The sequence below is a fragment of the Mastacembelus armatus genome, chromosome 17 (genome assembly GCF_900324485.2).
Source record: "Mastacembelus armatus chromosome 17, fMasArm1.2, whole genome shotgun sequence".
Lineage (NCBI taxonomy): Eukaryota > Metazoa > Chordata > Actinopteri > Synbranchiformes > Mastacembelidae > Mastacembelus > Mastacembelus armatus.
The window spans coordinates 12,491,640-12,512,958 of NC_046649.1; the positions used below are offsets into that span (position 1 = coordinate 12,491,640).

General features: G+C 40.6%; 1 protein-coding gene across 18 annotated transcripts in view; it reads right to left on the reverse strand.

Annotated features, from left to right (window-relative positions):
• The window catches only part of mbnl1 (muscleblind-like splicing regulator 1), a 47,413-nt gene that overhangs the window by 25,901 nt on the left and 193 nt on the right, over positions 1-21,319 (reverse strand). For 10 of the 18 annotated variants that reach the window (XM_026312814.1, XM_026312813.1, XM_026312811.1 and 7 more), the window contains exons 2-5: positions 21,133-21,194; positions 14,535-14,779; positions 13,829-13,977; positions 163-1,194 (exon numbers count right to left, since the gene is read on the reverse strand). In XM_026312814.1, the coding sequence (XP_026168599.1) occupies positions 163-336 (174 nt within the window). In that variant the 5' untranslated portion in view covers positions 337-1,194; positions 13,829-13,977; positions 14,535-14,779; positions 21,133-21,194. Of the gene's footprint in view, positions 1-162; positions 1,195-1,581; positions 1,720-7,759; positions 7,947-8,218; positions 8,239-8,707; positions 8,936-13,201; positions 13,346-13,828; positions 13,978-14,534; positions 14,780-18,922; positions 19,054-21,132; positions 21,195-21,319 lie in introns of those variants that run through there. The other 8 variants (XM_026312798.2, XM_026312815.2, XM_026312802.1 and 5 more) reach the window with 8 other exon arrangements.

Sequence of the window (21,319 nt, forward strand, 5' to 3'; positions counted from 1 at the left end):
GTGGCCAGATGGTGCACTTTAGCATATGATGTCGTCTACTGATTGTAACTCCACATATTCCCTTAAACTGCCTCTCAGACTGAATGTCCTCAGTCTTCTAACTGTGATCCATCTGTCTGTCTTAACTCTTACTTCCAGACTTCCACACCCCTCCTTTCTTACCTTGAGTGAGTCGAAGCAAGCGATGACCCGTCCATTGTCAACCTGACAGCTCTTGGCCGGATGAGCGAATTTGCACTCCTGGTCAGAGCGTGAACACGTGCCCCTCTGGAACTCCCTGCATACCTCCAGTGTCAGCCACTTTGTGTCACGGATATGTGCTATGTTCATGGCCATGGCAAAAGGCTGGCAAACGTATTCCGAACTCAGATCTGTTTTAAGTGTGAATAAAGTACCTCTAGTGTTTTAATCCACAACTTTAAGGTCTTTCTTCGTTTATAAATTGGTAGAGTTAAAGTCTGGGATACTTGTGTGTCAAGATGAAATTAAACATTCAAAAAGAAAAGTTCCTATTGATTGAGAGGGTTCCTTGTCCAAAGTGAAATGTTACAGGACGATGCTGCTCTGTGGATGTTATGGGATCATTTTCCCGATCAAACAACCACTGATAGAGTGATTTTATCCAGGAGACAACTTGGCCTAATAATTAAGCTGCCAATCTTGCCTCCCTCACTGTTTATTGCTCACTGAACAGTCTCCTCTACAGCACTGAAAGGACAAAGTGGCAAACAGACGGACAGGCTAAACCGAAAGCCTGTGGTTAGGTGCAATGGAGCAGGCAACGAAGGTGATAGTCTGGATGTAGCCTGCTACTGTGAGGTTAAGGACACTGAGGACTGAGCGGAGGCTTAGAGGGTCAAAGGCGAAGGTTAAAGGCAAGGTGGGTGAGATGCTTCGTGGGCCTGGTGGTGTGTTGGGCTGCTGTGGTAAGGCTGTTCAGCTGGTGGAGAGCAGTTGGCAGCGGAGCTGTCTGGTGAGGAGAGCTGAGGCTGGAGCCCTGCTGCAAGGAGTGGATGGTGAAGGTGGTGGATGGACGAGCAGGTCAGAGCGTGGGCTGCGAGGAGGGTGTGGTCGCTGTCCTTTTTCTCGTGTTACTGTGGCAGCAAGCGAGCAAGGCGGGGGGGGAGGGGAGGGTGGAGCTTCAGCTGTAGAAGCAGGTCAAAGCTGCAGCAGACATCAGGGAAGGCACTTCCTCTGGGGAAAGAAAGACAGATCGAAATAAGGGAGAGACAGAAAGAAAGGTTAGTCTGATGATACATATCCAAAGAAAATTTTCAAGTTTATTTTCTCTCTCTCATTTTTCTTTCAAGAGAGGTTCTGACCTGCACCCTTTTTAAAGACTCCCAAGATATGCCAATGAAGAATATGTAAAAATGTCAGAAATGTATGAGTGTCAGCTAAAACAAATAAAACTTTCACCCGCCCTGTGCTCTAAACACACATGGCTCGCACACACACTCATCACGCCACGCCACACCACTCACCAACGCACACACAGGCAGAAATGCACAAAGCAGCGATTCACAACTGTCCATTTTTTCTGGTTGAAGGAAAAATTTGATCAAATCCTACTTCACTTACATTCAAGTACAGCAAAGCCAGCCATTGCAAATGTGTTTAGAGGTGAAAGAAAGGAAGAGAGTGAAAGCAAGGGGGGAAGTTGAGGCAGGGCATGAGGCAGAAGAGGTTAGTCATTTCCCTTCTTGCGAAGCAGTGTGCGAGTGGGAACCAATGAGAGCTAGCAGATTTGCAGCAACATTCTGGGCTGAACGCCAGGTGAGAGCAGTGGGAGGAGCAAAGAGGAGGGAAAGAAAGGAAGAGAAATACAGGCTGAATGAATCACTCTGCTCACTGTTACTGTTACCTTGTTACTCAAAAACAGATATCTTTCAAAAAACCCACTACAAAAGATCATAGATCATTTTATTTCCCTTCAACTCAAACATTTTCAAAAGGAGAAGTAAAATCATCATTGTCATACTGCAGTGATCTCACAGAATGTCATCTGGCCTGCACTGATAATATCATGTTTATTATCTTACTTTCATTATTCCTCAATTACCACACACAAGAGATTGTGAGTTTTTATTTTTTCAGAATTTTGCAATGCTGCCAGTCATTTCTATTTTTGGTGAATCCATTGTACAAGGTTTGCTGAGGGATTTTGAATGATTGGGCTCCCAGGGGCCCTTTTTCCTCTTATCGCACAGGCAGGGCAACTCACCACACCCTGTGTGAAATCGCTTTTCCTAGAACAGCTTGTGCACCTTCAGCAATGCTACAAACTGCTGCTAACTTTACAGCACTGCAATACTGCAACACACTATATCAGAGCCCTGCAGCAGCGCAGCCCAGGTCATGATGACCCAGCAACATGGATATACAGTATGTTGGAGAAAAAGAGAGCGTGAAGGAGGAAACTGCTTAGTTTTACCTTGGATGACCCCTGTGATAGCAAAAGTAGTAAATGACCTTTGGATTGCTACCATAATCATAACAGAAATGCTACAACTACCCTACATTCACCATACACACACCTAGATACACACAAAAACTTGCAAATTATCTTCCACTGGGAGGAGACTGAAATAAATGAGCAGACAGAAGAAATTTCACTGCTAAATATTTTCAAACAAGAATTCATTTTTTAAATGCTACTATTTTTAATAAAAAGCAGGAATATTTCTTTGACAGCTCTTTCATGCCAAAAAAATTTTTTTGACTAAGAGCGACTAAGCTGAATGTCCTGTTTTGGAATAAAACCAGTCCAACATACACCGCCATGTTTTTATGTTTGTATTACTTAGGGCATGTTTCTATTTCCATGAAGCTCATTTGTTATTTTATTTTCTTTACTGGAAAACTAAAAGTCAGACAAATCCAATCTTTCTGTGTAACCCTGTATGCACAAGGATCTGTGCTTTTAAATAGATAGATAGATGGATGGATGGATGTAATTTATTGATCCCAACTGGGATATTACTTACTATTAGTCACAGTAGCAAGGTATAGACATACAGCATGCAATGCAAGAGTAAAACATATAACATGATAATAATATAGTAAAGTTTTAGAAGTATGAAAGTATTTACAAGTATATGAGATCACAGGCTGCTTCAGACATACTAAATATATACTTAGAAAAGTTTTAATGTCATATGGTGATGTAAATGTTAATTGCATTTATTGTTACAGCACATACTTATACCACACAAATATGCTTTATGATAAGGCAAATTTCAGGTGACCAAAAACATCTCTGAACTCATCAGTCTGAATTCAAGACACAGCTGGACATAAACTAATGAGATAGAACAGAGACGCTTATGATACTTTTTTTTTTAATAGAAGCCGCCAGGGGCTGTCTTCAATAAAATGTGAGAATGTGATGACCTGATGCATGAAAAGCTAACGCCCCCTGCATTCGGTCCGGCTATCTAATCTGTTTCTATGGTTTCTTTTAAAGTCAGACTTATAATGATGGCTCATTATGACCCATCATGTCTGGATCCGTATCTGTCCCCTATCGATTTCATCTCTCTAGTTTTACTTGTCAGTGTGCCACTCCCTCTATCAATATCATTTTAACAGTCAATGCATCCATTGCAAATACATGACTGTAAATTATGATCTACCTCTCTCCTCTAACAAAAGAATTTATACTGTCTTAACTAGTCGATCTTTGACTTCTTTGGTCTTCCTGTTTTCTCCACCCCGTAAAACTCCATCTATGGTTCTGCCTTTGTGCCCTTTACTGGTGTGACTGTCTGGACTGTGTTCGCTTCCAGCATCCTCAGCAGCACTCTCTCAGACTCCAAGGTCCTGAAAGCTGGTGCAAGGTCAACCACACTGAAGAGAGCACACAAGAGAGACTGTGTGCTTCATATCACACCCTTTAGGACATGTGGTAGAAATTATTACATTACATGGGTGAAGAGGAAGCGGAAATATGCCTTCGATATCAGCACATCACGTCAGCTCATGGTCATGTGACAAGAGCATATGCCTCAATGGGAAACAGCTTCTGATAGGAAATGCTAGCCTGTTTGTCTTTTTCTATGTCTTGAATGAGGCAAAAAACAAATCTGTTCTCTGCAAATTAAGGAGGCTGTTGAAATCCACCCTTCACCTCCACCAAAAGCCCCAGATATGCATAAAAACTGCCAATGACTTGATTGATGGACACTAGTCAGTGGTGCTTACTCATTATCATCAAGATGTTTTCTTAAACACAGAGAGCTATTCTGTTATGAGGACATGTTTTAACTGATTGAAACGCCAGAGCAATCAAAGCAACAAGCTAATCTGGGCTGGTCTAGAAGTTGTCATTGTGATAAAATGCTAGAGACAACAAGAAAGAGGGTGTGGATCACAGTTATGATAAGATTCCTGATGAGGTGGCATGTTATAAGTTTATATGTTGAGCATAGCTGGGTCATGAGATACTGGAGGCTGCACTCTGCAGAGTTGTATTAGAAATAATAAAGGTCATAGTACTGGTGCCAAGCTGTATCTGTTATTAAAAAAGTAACTGTGAAGGTGATCTCTGGTCCTCTAAATGCATTGTTGGGCTTCATTTATACGTTAACATTTACACGCAAACACACATTTATGTGTATGTGTACCTACGTCATATTCAAGCTTAGTAGAGTTGCTTTTCAGACTCAGTAGCATCAGGCCAACTGAGTGTTTTTCACTCTAATTTTTTCAACTACTACTTTGGTCTGGTCATAGAGATGTAAGACTTTTATTGTTTCAAAATTATTCTAAATGTTGCTTGTACATACATCACAGTGTTGTTCATTTTGGCATTGAAAAAGTTCCAAAAAATGGCTAAGATTGAATGAGGTGGTGGTTGGTGACAGTGTGCTGAGACAGATCATCACAGTGGAGGACACTGGAGGAAATGCAACACCCAGACCTTGCTGCTGGTGCCCCATATGCTGAGAATACAGCCTGTCAATATTGCCCTCACTGACCTTTACGTACACACATACACGATGCAGCATGTATGGACACATAAGCATGTTCTCCTCACTGTCTCCTAATCCTTTTTATACTGGCACACACATACAGATAGAGGGGGCTACTCTATCCAATATCTCCATCTATACCACACATGTCCCTGAGTAAACTGTGCTTCCTTTATGATGAGACCTTTCATGTTAGTTGAAAGATTGCACCCAGTAAGGTCTGTGTAAAACATGCATAATGGCTAGGGGAAAATCACAGTGCATTAAATAAAGCTCATGCACACAGCGATACTTCATAGGGCAATAATAAACCCTTACATATTTGAGTTATCCTCACCTTAGTCTAACTATAGTTAGTATTATTATCCTCCTTCTCATTATCATCAAGTCTGTATCTCCTCTCGTCTCTTCAGCCTTCTTAGTTTTACCGATTTATTTGTCACAGGATTCAATAACATGGTTTTAAACATGAGTCTTAGGGAAGGAACATACAACAAACAATGCCTGTTTATTCCTCTGAGAGTGGTCCTATAAAAAAACAATGAGATCTCTTGTTTAGTATACATGGAAAGAGCTATCATACTCATACTGACAAACTATACAAATGCAAACCTATGCAAACACACAAACCTTTATGTGTCCTAACACTGAGTATTCTTAGGCTGTGGTGACTATCTGACTCTGTACAACACTGCACCTTTGTGTGCATATGTGTGTGCAAGTCAACGGACAGTGAGCATAATGGCTGGCCTTATGGTTTAATGAGTGGTTCATTGGATCACATTTATGTTGTTTGTGTCAGTGTGGTGATACATAGTCAGGCTGACTTATACGTTATACTGTGTTAAGATAATGTGAATTGTATGCAATGATTGCATTAGATCAGGGGATATATTTTAGAGGAATGGTGTTCATCCATGCTGTAGAAATTGTATTTATAAGTGTAAAATGTATGCCATGCTGAAGTAAAGCCATTTTGGCAGTGGTAGACCAATACATTTTTAACATGCTGCATATATTGTTTTTTTCTTTTACTTGCATCCATCTATATACAGATACAGCTTAACCTAGCACTTATCCCTAGGCGAAAAATTATGACATTTTTTGACATGAATATATAATGTAAGTAGATATTTTGCTTTATTCTGCTGTGGCTTTCCATCTTTAAAATTAAAATTTCCCAAAAAACAGCACCAACTCTCTCAAACCACATTTACTAACAGCTTTGCATCTATGTTATTAATTTACATACTGAGCATACAGTGGCTAATTTTGTATGCCACCATAAGCAACACACAGTAGGCTTCTTAGTTTCTTTGTCAGTATATTACATGCAAACATATTTTACCAGTTTTGTCTTTTGTCTGATCTGTATTATTTTCATATAGTCAATTATTTTCATAGAGAACTTGCAATGCTACTGAATGTATCATACTTGTATTTACTAACTCGTGTTGCGGTCTGTTATAGTATATTACACTGAGGTAAACATACCCAGTGGTGTGACAGTGAGAGAAACAAAGGCTAGGTAGCAGCTAGAAAGAGACTACGAGTAAGAGGATAAGACTACAGGGGCAGAAGTGTGTTACTGACATGTCCTTCCTGCAGAGATAGAGATTTTAAGATGTCATAGCTGTGAGCAGGAGCCGATGCAGCTGGGAAAAACAAAGGGCAGGCTTGTGTTGACACATGTACCTCAGGACAAAACAACAAAGAAATAACTAGACACTTGACGACAGGAACAGTAGCTTTGACATGCTGCTTGTCCTGATTATTAGCAACGCTGTGTGGTCCAAATAGCGGAAACACTGGCTTTATATTCTCTATACTCCAAAGTCTGAAAACAGAAGTTTTAATATTATTACTAGTTTCTTGATAAGACCTGAAACAGCTACATAATATCACAGGTTATGAACTTACTGAGTTACCAGTGTAATGAGAAACTGCATCTCCTACATTTAAAGTCAGCTCATCTAAGGTTAGCTTGGAATTTCATTAAGTGAAAGGTGTCTTACTCAGCCAAAACTGTGTCAAACTGTTGCTTGTAGGGGTTGAAATGTGGTTATAACACAGTAGGAATATACAGCATTGCCCTTGTGAAATAAAAGCTTAACCTGTCAGCGCAGATTCAGTCATGCACATTATCCTGTCTGTAGGGCAAATCGTAGATCGTAGGTAACATGCATAAATATAGAGCAATTTGCACACATGTACAACCATACAGAGTGCAATTTTGATCCTTGACATTATTACCTAATACATTCACACTGACAATAACAACTCCTTCCTCAGGCTTCTTCTAGACAGAAACTGATAGTCTACCTGCAGCAAAGCTACCGTGGGGATTTTAGTCTCAACTATGCAATCTGTCACACATCTGTGTTACACATGCATGGATGTGTTCACATATAGTACTTGTGTGTGTGTGTGTGTGTGTGTGTGTGTGTGCTGCTGTCTGAGCCATCCTCAATCCATGCAAGTCACAACAACAACATTCCTCATCATCGCCCCAACCACGGACACACCACCAAGAGGAAACCCAGAGAGGCAAAGCAGAGAAGGGTAGAAGAGAGGACTGACAAAAACACAGGGGAATGAAAGCTGGAGCTTAAAACTTTAGATCTCTGATCCAGAATAAAGTCCTTCTGTTATTTAGACAGTTTTTTGACCCCCACTACAAAAGAACCATCCATAGAGACAAACATAACTACCGAATGAGAGAAAAACATTACAGAGCGAACTTAATGTAATGTCACAAAGCCTTTATAAAGTAAGAAACTACTTACTTTCACTCCAGTCTAAACATAAACAAGTAAAATCCCTCCATTTACTGGGTCTGCTTCTGCCTGTCTCTCTCTTCTGCCTGACCTCTTTCCTTCTTTCTTCAACTTTCTTCCTCTTTCTCAGTTACTCCCCCCTATCAGATACATGCAACTACTCCACACGGCCACACACACACACACACACTAATGCACTCACTCCCACAGACAGAGTCACCCTCTCACACACTCTCTCCTCCCGCGACCCGGAATGCTTGGCAAGATTCTACTGTACTGAAATACTGTGCTCACCATATAAGGTATCAGCAGCCTCACATGTCACACATAATTTACATGCAGCAGGGCGGGAGTTTGTCTTAAACAGCACACATACGTAGAGACACACGTACACATGCAAAACCATGCTTCCCCCTTTAGGCTGACGCAGCAAGGCAGGGAAAAGGTAAAAGGGAATCAGAGTTTTACCATTCTCCTTGTTAACCAAGCCCTTCAGGATAACTCTCAACATGTCCAATGTTGAGTCAGACGGAGGGAATGAAAGCTGAGTGGGCGATCTATTGATCCTCTCACTGCTTCCTGGAACAACCACGGCCCTCCAAAACACACACGCGCACGCACACACACTCCAACAAATTTTCTTGCTAACTAGCGCTACCCTCAGGAAGTAGCTATTGTGTGACTGTCTGCTTTGAGCCAAGGATCAGTCGAACTGTGTGTGTATGTGCATGTGTGGCTGTATCTATAAAAGAAACCGTAACAAATAGATGCTAACCTTGTGGCCTGTATACTGAACACACACACACAGCAGACACTGTGCAAACAATCCCCATATCTCTCCCCATGCCCCACTGCACAGATGCTTACTTTGGAAAGTAAAAGACTGCAGCACACATAGGAGGAAAGATCTAGATAAACCACTGAGACAAGGAGGAGGGTTATGAACCAAGCTCTTACCTCTCACATTGCTCTCCAGTTTGAGTGTGTGTGTGCTTCCGTGTGTCGGCTGACTGTGTGTTTATGCGTGTTTTCAGACAGGCCGCGACAGCAGACCCCCAGGCACCGGCTGGACCATTCTCAGGCAGGCAGGCAGAGCGCAGCAAGGCAGAGCAACTGGCAGAACAGAGGCAAGCGAGTGAGCGAGTGAATCAGCAGCAAATGAGTAGGGGAGCTGTGCAGAGCTGAGCACCAGAGTGAGAGAGAGAGAGGAGAGAGAGAGAGGAGGAGTGTTTGTCTGTGTGATTGTGTGTGTGTGTGCGTTGCAGCGTTGGTTGTGTGCGCTAGTGTCTCCCCTCCCCTGCCTCTTGAAGTGGCTGAGCTGGGCTGTGCTGAGCTGTGCTAAGACGGGCTGGGCTGTGTCTCTACTGACTCCCTAGCCACTGGATCGTCTGTCTGCTGCCTGAGAAAAGTGGCGCTCGCTCGGCGGCAGTAGCAACAGCTGTAGAGGAGGAGAAGGAGGAGGAAGAAGAGGTGGAGGAGGGAACTCTAACTGCACTGGGCATACAGATCCTGCAGTCCCTCTCTCTTCCTCACTAAAGGCTAGCCACGCCCCCTAGAATAACACCAGGAAGTGCTGGCTCAGTTACAGCAACACTGCCCTTCCCTGTCCAGTGAGGCTGAGGAAAAAGAGAGGTAAAGGGAGAAAGGACACATTGGGAGAAAAACCAGCAAATATAAAGGAGAAAATAAGGAAAATGATTAACAGGATAAACATATAAACAAGGAAAGACCATGCTGTGTAAGGAAGGCATGGGAGGTAAAAGCTGTGATAATGTTAAATGTGACCCAAGAGGAGAGAGTGTGACACAAACAAGTGATACAAGGGACTTGAAAAGGTAAGGAAGAATAAAGAGAAAAACAGCAGATGGAAAGATTGAATTAAGGGTGTGGAGGAAAGAAATGTGGAAAGATTTTCAGGGAGTTTGGGACAGATTAGGTCTGGCATCTGTCTGGATCGTCTCTGTGTTATGCTGCCTTTCCATGGCATGCAACCCTCAGACAGCTCAGCCTTGCACCCACTATAAAATCAGGACACACTGACTTGTACTAAAACAAACTAGTCTCCACTAATAAGTGGCTATACATTCAGAGTAACGTAGATGATGTAAGAATTGTGTGTTAATAACTATTCACAAACATACAAACCACTGCAGTTGCAGGTCAGCACCATATTATTAAAGGCTAACTCAGACAAGACAACTGCTGCTGCTACTGTATTATTGTTGACTCAGGGTGTCTGCCACAGCAAGCCCAGTATCCAGAGGAAATCTAAAGAAGCTGAAGAAGCCTCCAAGAATTTGATTTGGGCCTGATGCTGCAATATCCGGTAGCCATGGAGATAGTGGCATTGGCATCTGCAGGAATCTTTACAGATTTTGAGCTGTGTGCTGACGCCAAGTTTTCTGACTGATCCTGCATATTGTCTATGGCTCACTTCATTTGACTCTGATCAGGGAGAGAGTGCATTTATACTCTTGTCTGTTTAGAATATCCATCCATCCATCCATTTTCTATACCCGCTTTTCCTGGCTCAGGGTCACGGGGATCTGCTGGAGCCTATCCCAGCTCTCTCGGGTGGAAGGCAGGGGTACACCCTGGACAGGTCACCAGTCCATCACAGGGCCATGTTTAGAATATCAAAATATGTATTTTAATTTATGAATAAAACAAACTACACACACTGAATTCACTTTGGCTGAGATCACACATGTCCCCATAATGCCATATGCTCACACATCAATCTAGTCATAGGAAGATGTATAAATTATCTTTTTCTTTGGTTTATTTAAAACAGTCACGCCCCAGCTGTCTTGCTGTTCCACACCTTCCCTCCCTCTCTGGACCAGTTTCTGCTGCTGCACAGCTCTGTTTAATACAAAGCTGGTGATAAGTCATCTCTAATTTACACAGCAGGCCCCTAAACCCCAGGTGACAATCTGTGGTAGAGCCCCAGCTGCAGTGCTAACCCTTTACCTAGCCAATATTCTGGTGCAATGTTCCTGCAAGCTCCCAAAGAACCAGACAAATATTTTATGTGTCAGATAAAAAAAATGTAATAGTACTATTTTTCTGAAGTGATCAGAATTTGATAGACAGTGGCATTATTAGCTACAGCAGCAGTACTTCCAACCATCATTCATTAGTGATGTAAGAAGATCTATTGCCAACCATGGAAATAATTCTACTAGAACACATACAGTATGTCTTTTTAAACAGCAAATGTGTTTAGCTGCTGATCTGTGGAAACAGCAGGTCACTCTAACCCCCAAACAGAGTTTTCCTTGACCCATAATAAGAAACATGGTAACTGAAGTTGTCCTGGCTCAATAGGAGAGGCATTAGCAATGCCTCTTGGTCTGAGCTCTCTGTGAAACTCTGACACTGACGTGGAATTTCCCCTCTTCTACTGCAGCTGAGTGTATGCCAGTGCTTTTGCTGCTCTCTGCATCTATTTCTCCTCTGCACTGCTAAACCACACTTTGTATTCATTATCAACTTAAATATGCCTCGACTCTGTTGTCTCATCACTTTCTCTCACTTACAACTACATCTTCATTCCCCTAAACTTCCCCCTGAAAGAACCACAACCACTTGTCTATTTGTCACAATCCTCACGACTATATTCCTCTTATCGAATTAGAGGTATGAGCACGTAGCCAAATTTTGCAGTTACCAGATGGTTTAGTAATTTAGTTCAACTGGTAATAGTTTCAGATTTCATTCTGCATATAATTTGATCAAATGTATAACAGACACCTCTTTCTTTATTTTGTCCTATCCTACTTATATACTTATATATGTGTTTTTCTGAAGTGACATAAGCCATATGTTTTAACCTCCTACATGTCTTGTATCTCACAGATATGTTGAGACTGTTGTTAACTCTGTGAGATCAATGAGGCTGTGGAGCTGTTTAAGTATTGGCAAAGAGCTACAGGAATCCACATACTGGGGTTGAGCAAACTGTTCTCACACATACTAATGTTAACCAACTGAAAACAGGAAGAGGTGTGTACATGTATAAGCAGTGTAGTTTAAGGGGAATTCCACCAAATTTACACATCAAAACAGTTGTGGCTCAAATAATATCTGTAGTTGCATTATGAGTTGTAGGAGCTTCTTTTTCAACAGTTTTTGAGCTGTGGTCCATATTAAGCACACAAATCAGGATGTCACTGCCTCTGTTGTGCTGATTTTGTTCAGTGGTTTTATTTATCTGTTTTTTGAAAATGTACAAAGTGAAAGTGAAGTTAGATTAAATAAAAAATAAAACATTACTTTCCAAAAGAAGCTGGTAATATTCTCTCAAACTAGCACTCTAATCTTCAGGACAGGCTAGCATGTGTGACCTCCCTGCTTCGCTGACCATAAAAAATTGTAACCCCTCACCTTAGGTTAGCCTTATTTTCTCTCGCTCCTCCCTGATGAATTCAACTTTCCACCATAAGCTTCCTTACCAACTCAGTGCTCTGCTATTTCCCAGCCCTCTGTAAATGACACTAGCTGGCTGATGTGAACTCTCACTCTACTGAGGAAATGTCTCAGAGCATTTGTGTGCCAAACTCTGACGGCTCATCTATCATTAAGGCTGCAAATACACATTACACTCCTATTACAGACCATCACAGCAACAACTGCAACAGTACACAATGTGGCAGAAAGGCCCACAGTAGGGAGCTGTGTTCAATGTCAGACACTTTATCTGTAACTTATTGTGGAGGCTACAGAATGAGAAAGAAAACAATACAATGCAATCACATTGCTTGTGCTTGTATGTTACTTTAGAACATGTGCAGTTCCCCATGGAAACAAAATTCTTAAAAATATGCTACACTTTACTAAAATTTACATAAAAGTTCACAATTTGTAAATGTCTGTATTCTGAAAAATACACACATTCTATTGTAAATTTGTGCTTTTCTTTGATACAGTGAGGGGAAGCAGGTGCAATTCAAGCTGTCAGGTTTGAAATACAGAGAGAGGAAATAGCACACTGTCTTGTCCCCATCTGAGACCCTTGTGTGTGTGTGTGTGTGTGTGTGTGTGTGTGTGTGCGTGCTATTCAAGCTCAAAGCTTATCTTGGAGATAAAATGGAACGAATGGAAACACCCTTTGCAACGAGGCCTTTCATGCAAGTGTTTAGTACTTTTGCTGTCTAAGTGCAGCCTGCAGACATATTGCTGCAAATATTACATTTACTCTCCTTGCATTTATCCTTCATTGTACAGAGAAGAACAAAACATCGTTATGCTCCAGCAGAGAAACTTCATAAAGTGTAAGAGAGAAATATGTGAGAAGGCAAAACTATCTTAAAAACCAATTAAAACAACAAAAAAATGTTTAAAAAGTAAGCATGGAATAAAACAACAAATCACTATACTATGGAGATATTATAATTTATGTGGAGACAGTAATTCTATCGATAATGATTTTACAGCCTGAGAGCTTACCTGTGTGTCTGTCTCTTGCTGACGTGCCACTGAGACAGATGAAGCCACTTCAACGCAGGTCACGCTGACGCAATGCATTGTGGGATGAACTAACATCTTCATTTTGCTCTTCCTCTACTTCTCTCACTCTACTCTCTCACTCTCATAATAGCACCTTCTGCTTGGCAACGGCCATACCACAAATGTGGTCAGGTTTACAGCGAACCATCACTGCGCAACATCAAGTCGCCATGACAACCAGTCCTTATCTCATTTGCATCTTCTGCTTGTTGTATTATCTACTGATGCCAAATATGGTCACCTTGTTATTTTCCCCGCCTCTTTCTGCTACCCCTTTTTATAACTTCCTCTTTCCCTCCTTTTTCAAACTGTGTGTAGATGCTTTGTGTCTAATGCATATGTGTGAACAGGCAAGCATGCTTGCAGCCTATGAGTGTGTGAAAAGAGGAAGTGCCTGTGACATTAAACCAGTTTGCAGCCTGAATGATAAGTACTGAAGCAGCTTAGTGAATCAGGAAGTGAGGTGTTGTGCAGGCTGTATGTGAGATTAAAAAAAGAAAAGGGACTTGCGCTATGTTATCAATATGTTTCCCCAGAGCAGGTACATTGTCACAAGATTTTACTTACCCCTTCAGTTCTTTTTCATTGAAGTTGGTGCTGGCATTTGGGCTCCTCCTCTTCCTCCCCTAAGGACTGTGTCTATCAAACTATCACTGGAATGTCGAACCAGGCCCCTGGAGCCCACACACTCAGCAGCACTCAGCACCTGTCTCCGACTGCCAACACAGAGAAAGAGACATGGTCAATCACCCTGGACAGCACAGCAAAGGGGAAAGAGCAGAGGAGAGAAGGAGGTAGACAACAAGCATTTTATCAGCAGAAAAAAAAACATACTGAGTAGGCTGCACACAATGTGCAACACATTACATAATGGTTAAAGCAAATCCATGCAGTTAAATGCTATACTATACTGTTAAATGTATATAGCCTATTAAATTCATTATGAAATCTCACATATTTTCCATTAACAAATGTCAACACAAGTTGTAGCCTCTGTTTTGTGCCAGAAACTCTTGTTTTATGTTGCTTTTATTGCATGTGAAGCTCATACAAATACCAGTTTAAGCAAACAAACAAACAAACAATTATACGATTAGTGAAGTTTATCTCATAATTATTTATTACCATAAAATGCTAATCATCACAAAACCTTTAATGTTATTCATAGTTTTTCCATTTCCTCAGTAAATTATCAAGAGATGCAACCTCAATCTCTCATCTTAAGCCAGAAAGCTTAAAATGAGAGCTGTCTCCATCTGACACTTCAACTTACCCAGGCAGTGTCTGGAGAAGCTCTGAGAAAGCATCAGGGGCCCTGAACACCAGCCGGCTTTCCCTCCTCTATGCTGCAGGGTTGCTGGGACTTGGGGGTTTGGAAGTCAATGAAACCAGGCCTAATTTAGCCTCCACTGTTCCACGAGCTGCCAGGAATCAGAGTGAGACTCCTTCCCTTTTTAGGGCTCCCTGGACACTGCGGCCTGCAAGTGGCACTACTGCATTCCTAGCTACGCTAAGGAGCTAGAGAGAGACAGAAAGAGAGGGAGAGAGGTGACAGTCAAAATTTTTTACATGAAAGTACAATTTTAATTATTTTCTAAATCTAAAGGTCATAATCTGCCCCGTAGAAACCATGGAAATATGTTAACTATCACCTATCTATGGAATTTGTGAGACACCAGACACTGTGAGTTAATTTACCATGCCAGTTTGGACACTTTTAAAACAATCTTATCTTTATTTTCAGTAGATACAGAAAGCTTGATCTATTAACTGACTGTCCACAACCCACTGTCACAACAGTTTGCTATAAAATGACACCAGTAATTAGGTGTAAAAAGATGAGACTCTATACTTACAGTACCCACTCAGCTATGCCCTGACATGGTGTCATGTACTCTTTAATAACCCTTGGTACAATGAAACCAGGTGCTACTTCCACATAAATGTATTTATTTCTCTATTGGGATCTGACATAAATAAACTTCCACCTGTAATAGTTGTTATTTATTGCCATAAGATGCAACGCATTTGCTAAAAGAACCCAGTTCAAAACAGCAAATTAAAATCTGCAACTCTGTGCACTCATCAAAGCAACAAACACATAAGGCCTTGAGCTATAGTTTATTAACTATGGCAGTCCATATATTTAAAATAAAGGGATTGGATGAGGAGAACTCTGAGCCTTGACTCTCTTTGCATCCCTGTGTTTTAATGATATGACGGCACATTTATTATTAAAAGGCAATCATCACATAAGTCATGGTATGGAATACACAATAGGATTATCTATGTTGGAGTGCTGAAGTCTCAGCTTCACCTCCCACCTCCTATAGGGAATACACAAATACATGACTGCCATTTGTGTGTGGAATAACCATGGCAAAGACCAATTCAAACTGGCATAATCCCATTAGTCTATTCAAGGTCCCTGTCTGACCACCCAGATCAAGGCTAATAAGGCAATATCCATTAGTTACCATTTTTTAAAGATAATTATTCATTTCATTTGAAATTATTCAATTCCTTTATTTCATGCACAACCAATAATTTAATTAACCTCGCCTCACAGGAATTCAATTTTACACTTATTAAAGAAGCTTTGCAGTAAGTCTTTTTCTGTACCTTAACCTTTTAAACAACTTATCCTGCCGCTTCCTTATCCAACTCCAGCCATCTCACCTCCAAGTATAGTGCAGGAAAACTTTGCAACACTGATGACCTCAGTAAGTACAATAATGCACCATCATCCTCTGTTGTTGAAGTTCCACACAGTCCATCACAGTCCATTAATTGTACAAATTCATATTAAACAACAAATCAGTAATAGAAGAATGTTGTTCAAAAGCATGCTTAGCCCTTCTCTACTAAATATTTTAAAAACTATTAATTTCTCTACCGACCTTGATTCCATTGTCTTACACTACTTTGTGTGCTGTTATATATTTAAAAGAGCAGCACTATTTCTTATCAAATTATTTAACCTTACGCTACAGTCAACTCTTTTCAAAATGAAAAGCAATAAGGTTGTTGATATGCGATTTTGTGAAATACCAAAAACACAATATTAACCACGTAGGAGGCAAAGTATAGATCTGCACATGCAGGTCATTAAGTCCTTCTTATAGGGTTTACAATGTAAGTGACAGGGCCAAAACTAATATTCCATATTCTGTGTAAAATTATGAACCTATCCTTTGACACAAACAAAATACCAAATAGTACCCATACAATCTCATACAACCATATCAGTCATTTTTTATTTTCATTGCCCAGTTTAAAGTAACCATGTTTCAATAGGTTAAGGGTAAGTAGGCCCTAGAGTTTAACCACCACACAAAAATTGGTCTATACGAAAATCATTTTCTATACAATACAAGAAGCTCTGCTTAGTAACCTAGCAACCAGTGAACTCAACATGGCACCTTTTGTAAATCTAAAACTAGCTAAACTGAGCACCAGACATAATTATATCTTGCCTCAGCCAATCACATAAGGCCCTGAGCCATAAATAACAGACTGCTCCCCTACAGAGCACCAGTCTGTGCTGAAGAGTCAACAAACAATTTCTCCAGTACCAGCTCTTGCTCACTACTGGATTTGTCTTGCTCAGGAGAAGTCAAACAGAGGGGGACAGAGACAGAGGCCTGTAGGTTTACAAAGAGAAAGATACAGAGTAGAGGAAAAGAAAAACAAATGTAGCCAGTGATTACTGAATCATAATGAAGGCTGTTGGATGGGGCTGTGGCCATAAGCTATGTCATTAAAGACAGCGTGGCTGGAAAACCTACAGGTCTCTATTAGAAACACTGGCATGCTGGAAGACAAGGACACATTGGACTGGATTAAAATAACCAGTTCAAATAGCTTCTTCAAAGTTATTGCATCATATCACAAATATTACACAAATAATCTCAATAGCAGAAGCTCTTGTGTAAGTGGCTGTGCTCCATTTTCACCCTGTGCATGTTTTTGCCAAGAAGCTACCGCAGTGCTCTGTGAAACAGCTTAGTCTCTGGGGCCTTATATTTAGATTTTATGACCAATATTGAATTCTAACCGAAGATATTTTCTCCGCTGAGATTTAAGATGTCACCTCAATAGGGTAGCAAGTTACAGCTGCAATTACAATCAGATCACATCACATGACTGGAAGCGGACTTTGGTGCATTTGTTCCCTGTGGGTGATGAGAGATTGGACAGGGTATGTGTCTGCACGCAAGACATCACTAATATATAATAAAGTAATAGAACACTTGCTTTCCTTAAGGGATTTCAGAATTTATCGGTCATACCATCACTGTGGTGACAAGTCACAATGACAAAATGGCTGCATGGTAACACAGTGACAAAGCAATTTGCGAAAGCTCAGTGAATGTGTCATTATTTTTTACTTGCTGCAAGGCCTTTTGAAACACATTCAGTTTTTAAGAGATCTGATCTTATCAATAGAGATGCAACAGAGATGCAAATATGTCAATTCTTGTTAAATATTTGCTAAAATAAGTAAATATGACTGAACACAGGGCATACATACCATTCATTTCTCCTGCCCTCCTATGCTCTCAGATTGAGAGATGTTAATTCTTTGACTTCAGTGTGATTTACACAATGAGTCACAATCTTATCCATGATTGTGAGAAATTACTTACATAGTTCCACATCTTCATCTGGATTAGGTCAGTACTGACCTTTAACTAACTGCTTTTACCAGCAGTGTTATCTGTTGCTATAATCAACCTTACTTCCCATAACTAAATACGGTAGTCTATTTCACTATGAGGAAGATAACATTTGGGGGGAAGCACAAACACTGTTGTGAAAAGGGTGAGATATTAACAGCACTGTTCTTCAAAACCTTTGCCTTGACTGTTATTATAAGATACTTTTATGTTGCTAAAATAATAAGGTCAGGGTATTATACAAAGGATATTCTAACTGTTAGTAAGCCTGAAATTAAATCATCTGTAACACAATTACTTAACTACGATAGTACTCTTCTACATTTAAAACAAAAATAAACTAATCTTATCATTCGCTGCATGCAAACATGAAGGACAAAAGTGCTCCTGTAGAGGTGAGGAGACTGTGTGTGTGTGTGTGATGCTACACGTAGAACAGCCTGACCCCCTCTCAGCTCCCGTGACGTTTTCTTCAAGCCTCCCTATTGGGATTCTGTTAGCCTACATTCTCTGCTTCAAGGTCGGCAGCAGTGGCAAATTAAATTACTTGTCCTGTTTTGTGGTGCTGGCGCCAGGTCAATAGCAAAATGATGAGTGCGGGATTCTGAAGGGAGTTGCATTTGTCCCGACCCTCTGGTGTCACATTTACAAAACAAGTAGCAGCGATGAAAAGAGCTGAAATCAAAAGCAGTGTATTAAATTCTGCTTCTGTAATCACTTGCAAAAAATCAATTACCTCTGCTTTCAAATGCACCTCTTTATGCTGTGGTCCTTTGGGCCTATCCTACTGTTGGAGGCTTTCATGTGCTTGCACATGGAGCGAACCTTCACTACATCAGGCCTAATTTTGTTAAACTTACACTGCAGCACACGCCACCTGCTGGGCGTCTTTGATATGATGTGGTAAACAGAAGTACACGTCATTACTGTTTTTAATTGCTGTTATTGTGGTCAAAAATGAGTAGTTTATAAATGTACTTACTTTAAACAGAAATGTTTTCCTCCACAGGGTCTTCATTTATGCAGTCACAATGCATTTCTGTCATATAGGCTATCAGCATTTCATGTTAGCAGCATGTGGCGTTTATCTCCAAGTTGCTGAGAAGGTTATCAGCTAACAAACAGCTTACACACCACACCGTGGAATGGGAGGAACTTGCACTATGTAATGTGGTGTCAAAACATGGCACAAACAAACAGATGACTTGATATTATGCTACACTTGGCTGCGCAAATATGTGTCGCAGTGGTCTGTTTGAAATGTCACTAAGTAATGTTATAAATCAGTGAGGAGTTCATGCTGACATTCACTCCACCACCAAATGTTAAATAGCTGTGTGTTTTATCATATATCTGTAGGATAAAATAATGTGTAATTTGCCCAGTAGTTTGAGATGTAGTTTGCTCAGTTACCGTAGATGCATTATAATGGACAGCTGAATTGAGCACAGAGCTCAACTTTCACAGAAGCGATTTCTTAACATATTACCCATATCAAACCCACAGCTCTTATGGTGCTCTCCGGACTGAAAATCAGGGAACATAATACTTGAAAAAAGCAATACACATTCATCTGTAAGTTTCTCTCTGTAATGTATTATTTTTACATAAATCATGGCTAGGCTGAGGATAAACATAATGGGTAGTTAACCTTCACCTCCTACATATTCCTAAGTAGCATGCAATGGAGGAGGCTTTGGAGAGGAAGAACCTGTAAACAAACAGCCTGACTAGGCAGGTACTGCTGACACAAGTAGCTTCAAACATTACATGGCCATTACAGTACTCCTATTCCGCAGAGGGTTTTTTGGAATACAGTCTCATAGTCACCACAGGTATTAAAAAAAGATGGTCGTCAATCCCACAGTGGTTACAGAGGTCTTACGGGTACTGGAGCTTTCATCAAATGACTGCTGTGCCACTATTGGAATCACTGAATCTGACAGAACACTCTGTAAATGTGTCCTACCTTTGTCTGTACGTCCGCTCTGTAAAACTACTACTTGACGTAATCGTTAGTTGTCAGTAGTCAGTGGTGCTACAGACCTCAGACAGTTTTAGGTAGAGGAGGTCAGTGAAACAATGTTTTTCTGTGTTAAGCTGCTGTTTAAGCATGATGCTGTGACAGCTAAACACTAGAGAGCAGCAGAGCAGCACCATCGCTCACTGATTCAGACTCTCTCCTTTAAATATTACACCAATGATACACTGATGTTCTCACTGTAAATTCTCATAGGTTATACATTTATACTTACATACTTATAGCTACATTCATATTGTTATTCATCACTGAATTTAACTGTGTGTGTGTGTGTGTGTTTGTGTGTGTGTGTGTGTGTGTGTGTGTGTGTGTGTGTGTGTGTGTGCGTGCGCAGCTGTCTGAATGCAGCAAGGCTGTCATGTGTAAGTAGAGGTCTATTTTACCTACATTAAAAGGGGCAGAAAGTGAGGGTTTAGATACAAAAATATATTAGACAACTGTACATCACTTCTATATCCATCTTTATCTGTTTCAGCCACACAGTCACAAAGTTTAAATGAGAAGTACTTCACTGTATCACCTGAACACATACAGTTAGACCACAGGGCCTCTCTCAAGTACCTATTGTTGCTTTATGTTGAAAAAGTGGATGAATATTTAACAGGAGGAGGGATAGTGGTAAGCGTCAAATCACATGGTAGAGAACAACACTAACCTCATCTCTAGGGTATTGAGGGGTTAGTTGAGGCCTGACCACACTGCTGCTCTTTCTTTATTAGTCGCAGTGCTGCAGTTTGAATGAAAGAGGCTGTATTTTCACAGGTCAGATGGGGTCATTTTGTGAATTGCACGTCTATTAGAAAGATACAGATGGAATTATCTGTGGTCAGCACTATATGAACCGAGGCTCATTCAGCTGATCAGCTGAAATCAGAAATTTGGAGCAGGATAAAAAAAGGGTGAGGAGGAGAGCAGAAGCTCATCTTAGAAACAATGGAACAGCTCCAACATATATCTACTGATAATTAATCCAGTAAGAAAATGGCTTTATTAGCTCAGAAATACTGTAGACTTATTAGACTATGTGTATATCGTTATGTGTTTATTAATTTTGAGGGTTTTTTTCTCTGTTGTTGGTTTTTGGTTTAATACTGTAATGACATAGTTATAATTCCCATATGCCCTTTTTGCTTTGAAATTAAAAGACTTACATTTTAGTGTCTAGGAGTTCCATTTGTCTTGTCCCTCACAGAGCTTAGTCATGACAGGTGGACTGGGGGAAAGCAACGATGTAAATTAGAGTGGTTAAACCTAACACATCTGCCAGTTAACGTGGATATTTGACTAAATGTTGTGCTATTGTTAATTAAATAAAGAAGTACTGCAGCAGCGAATAAA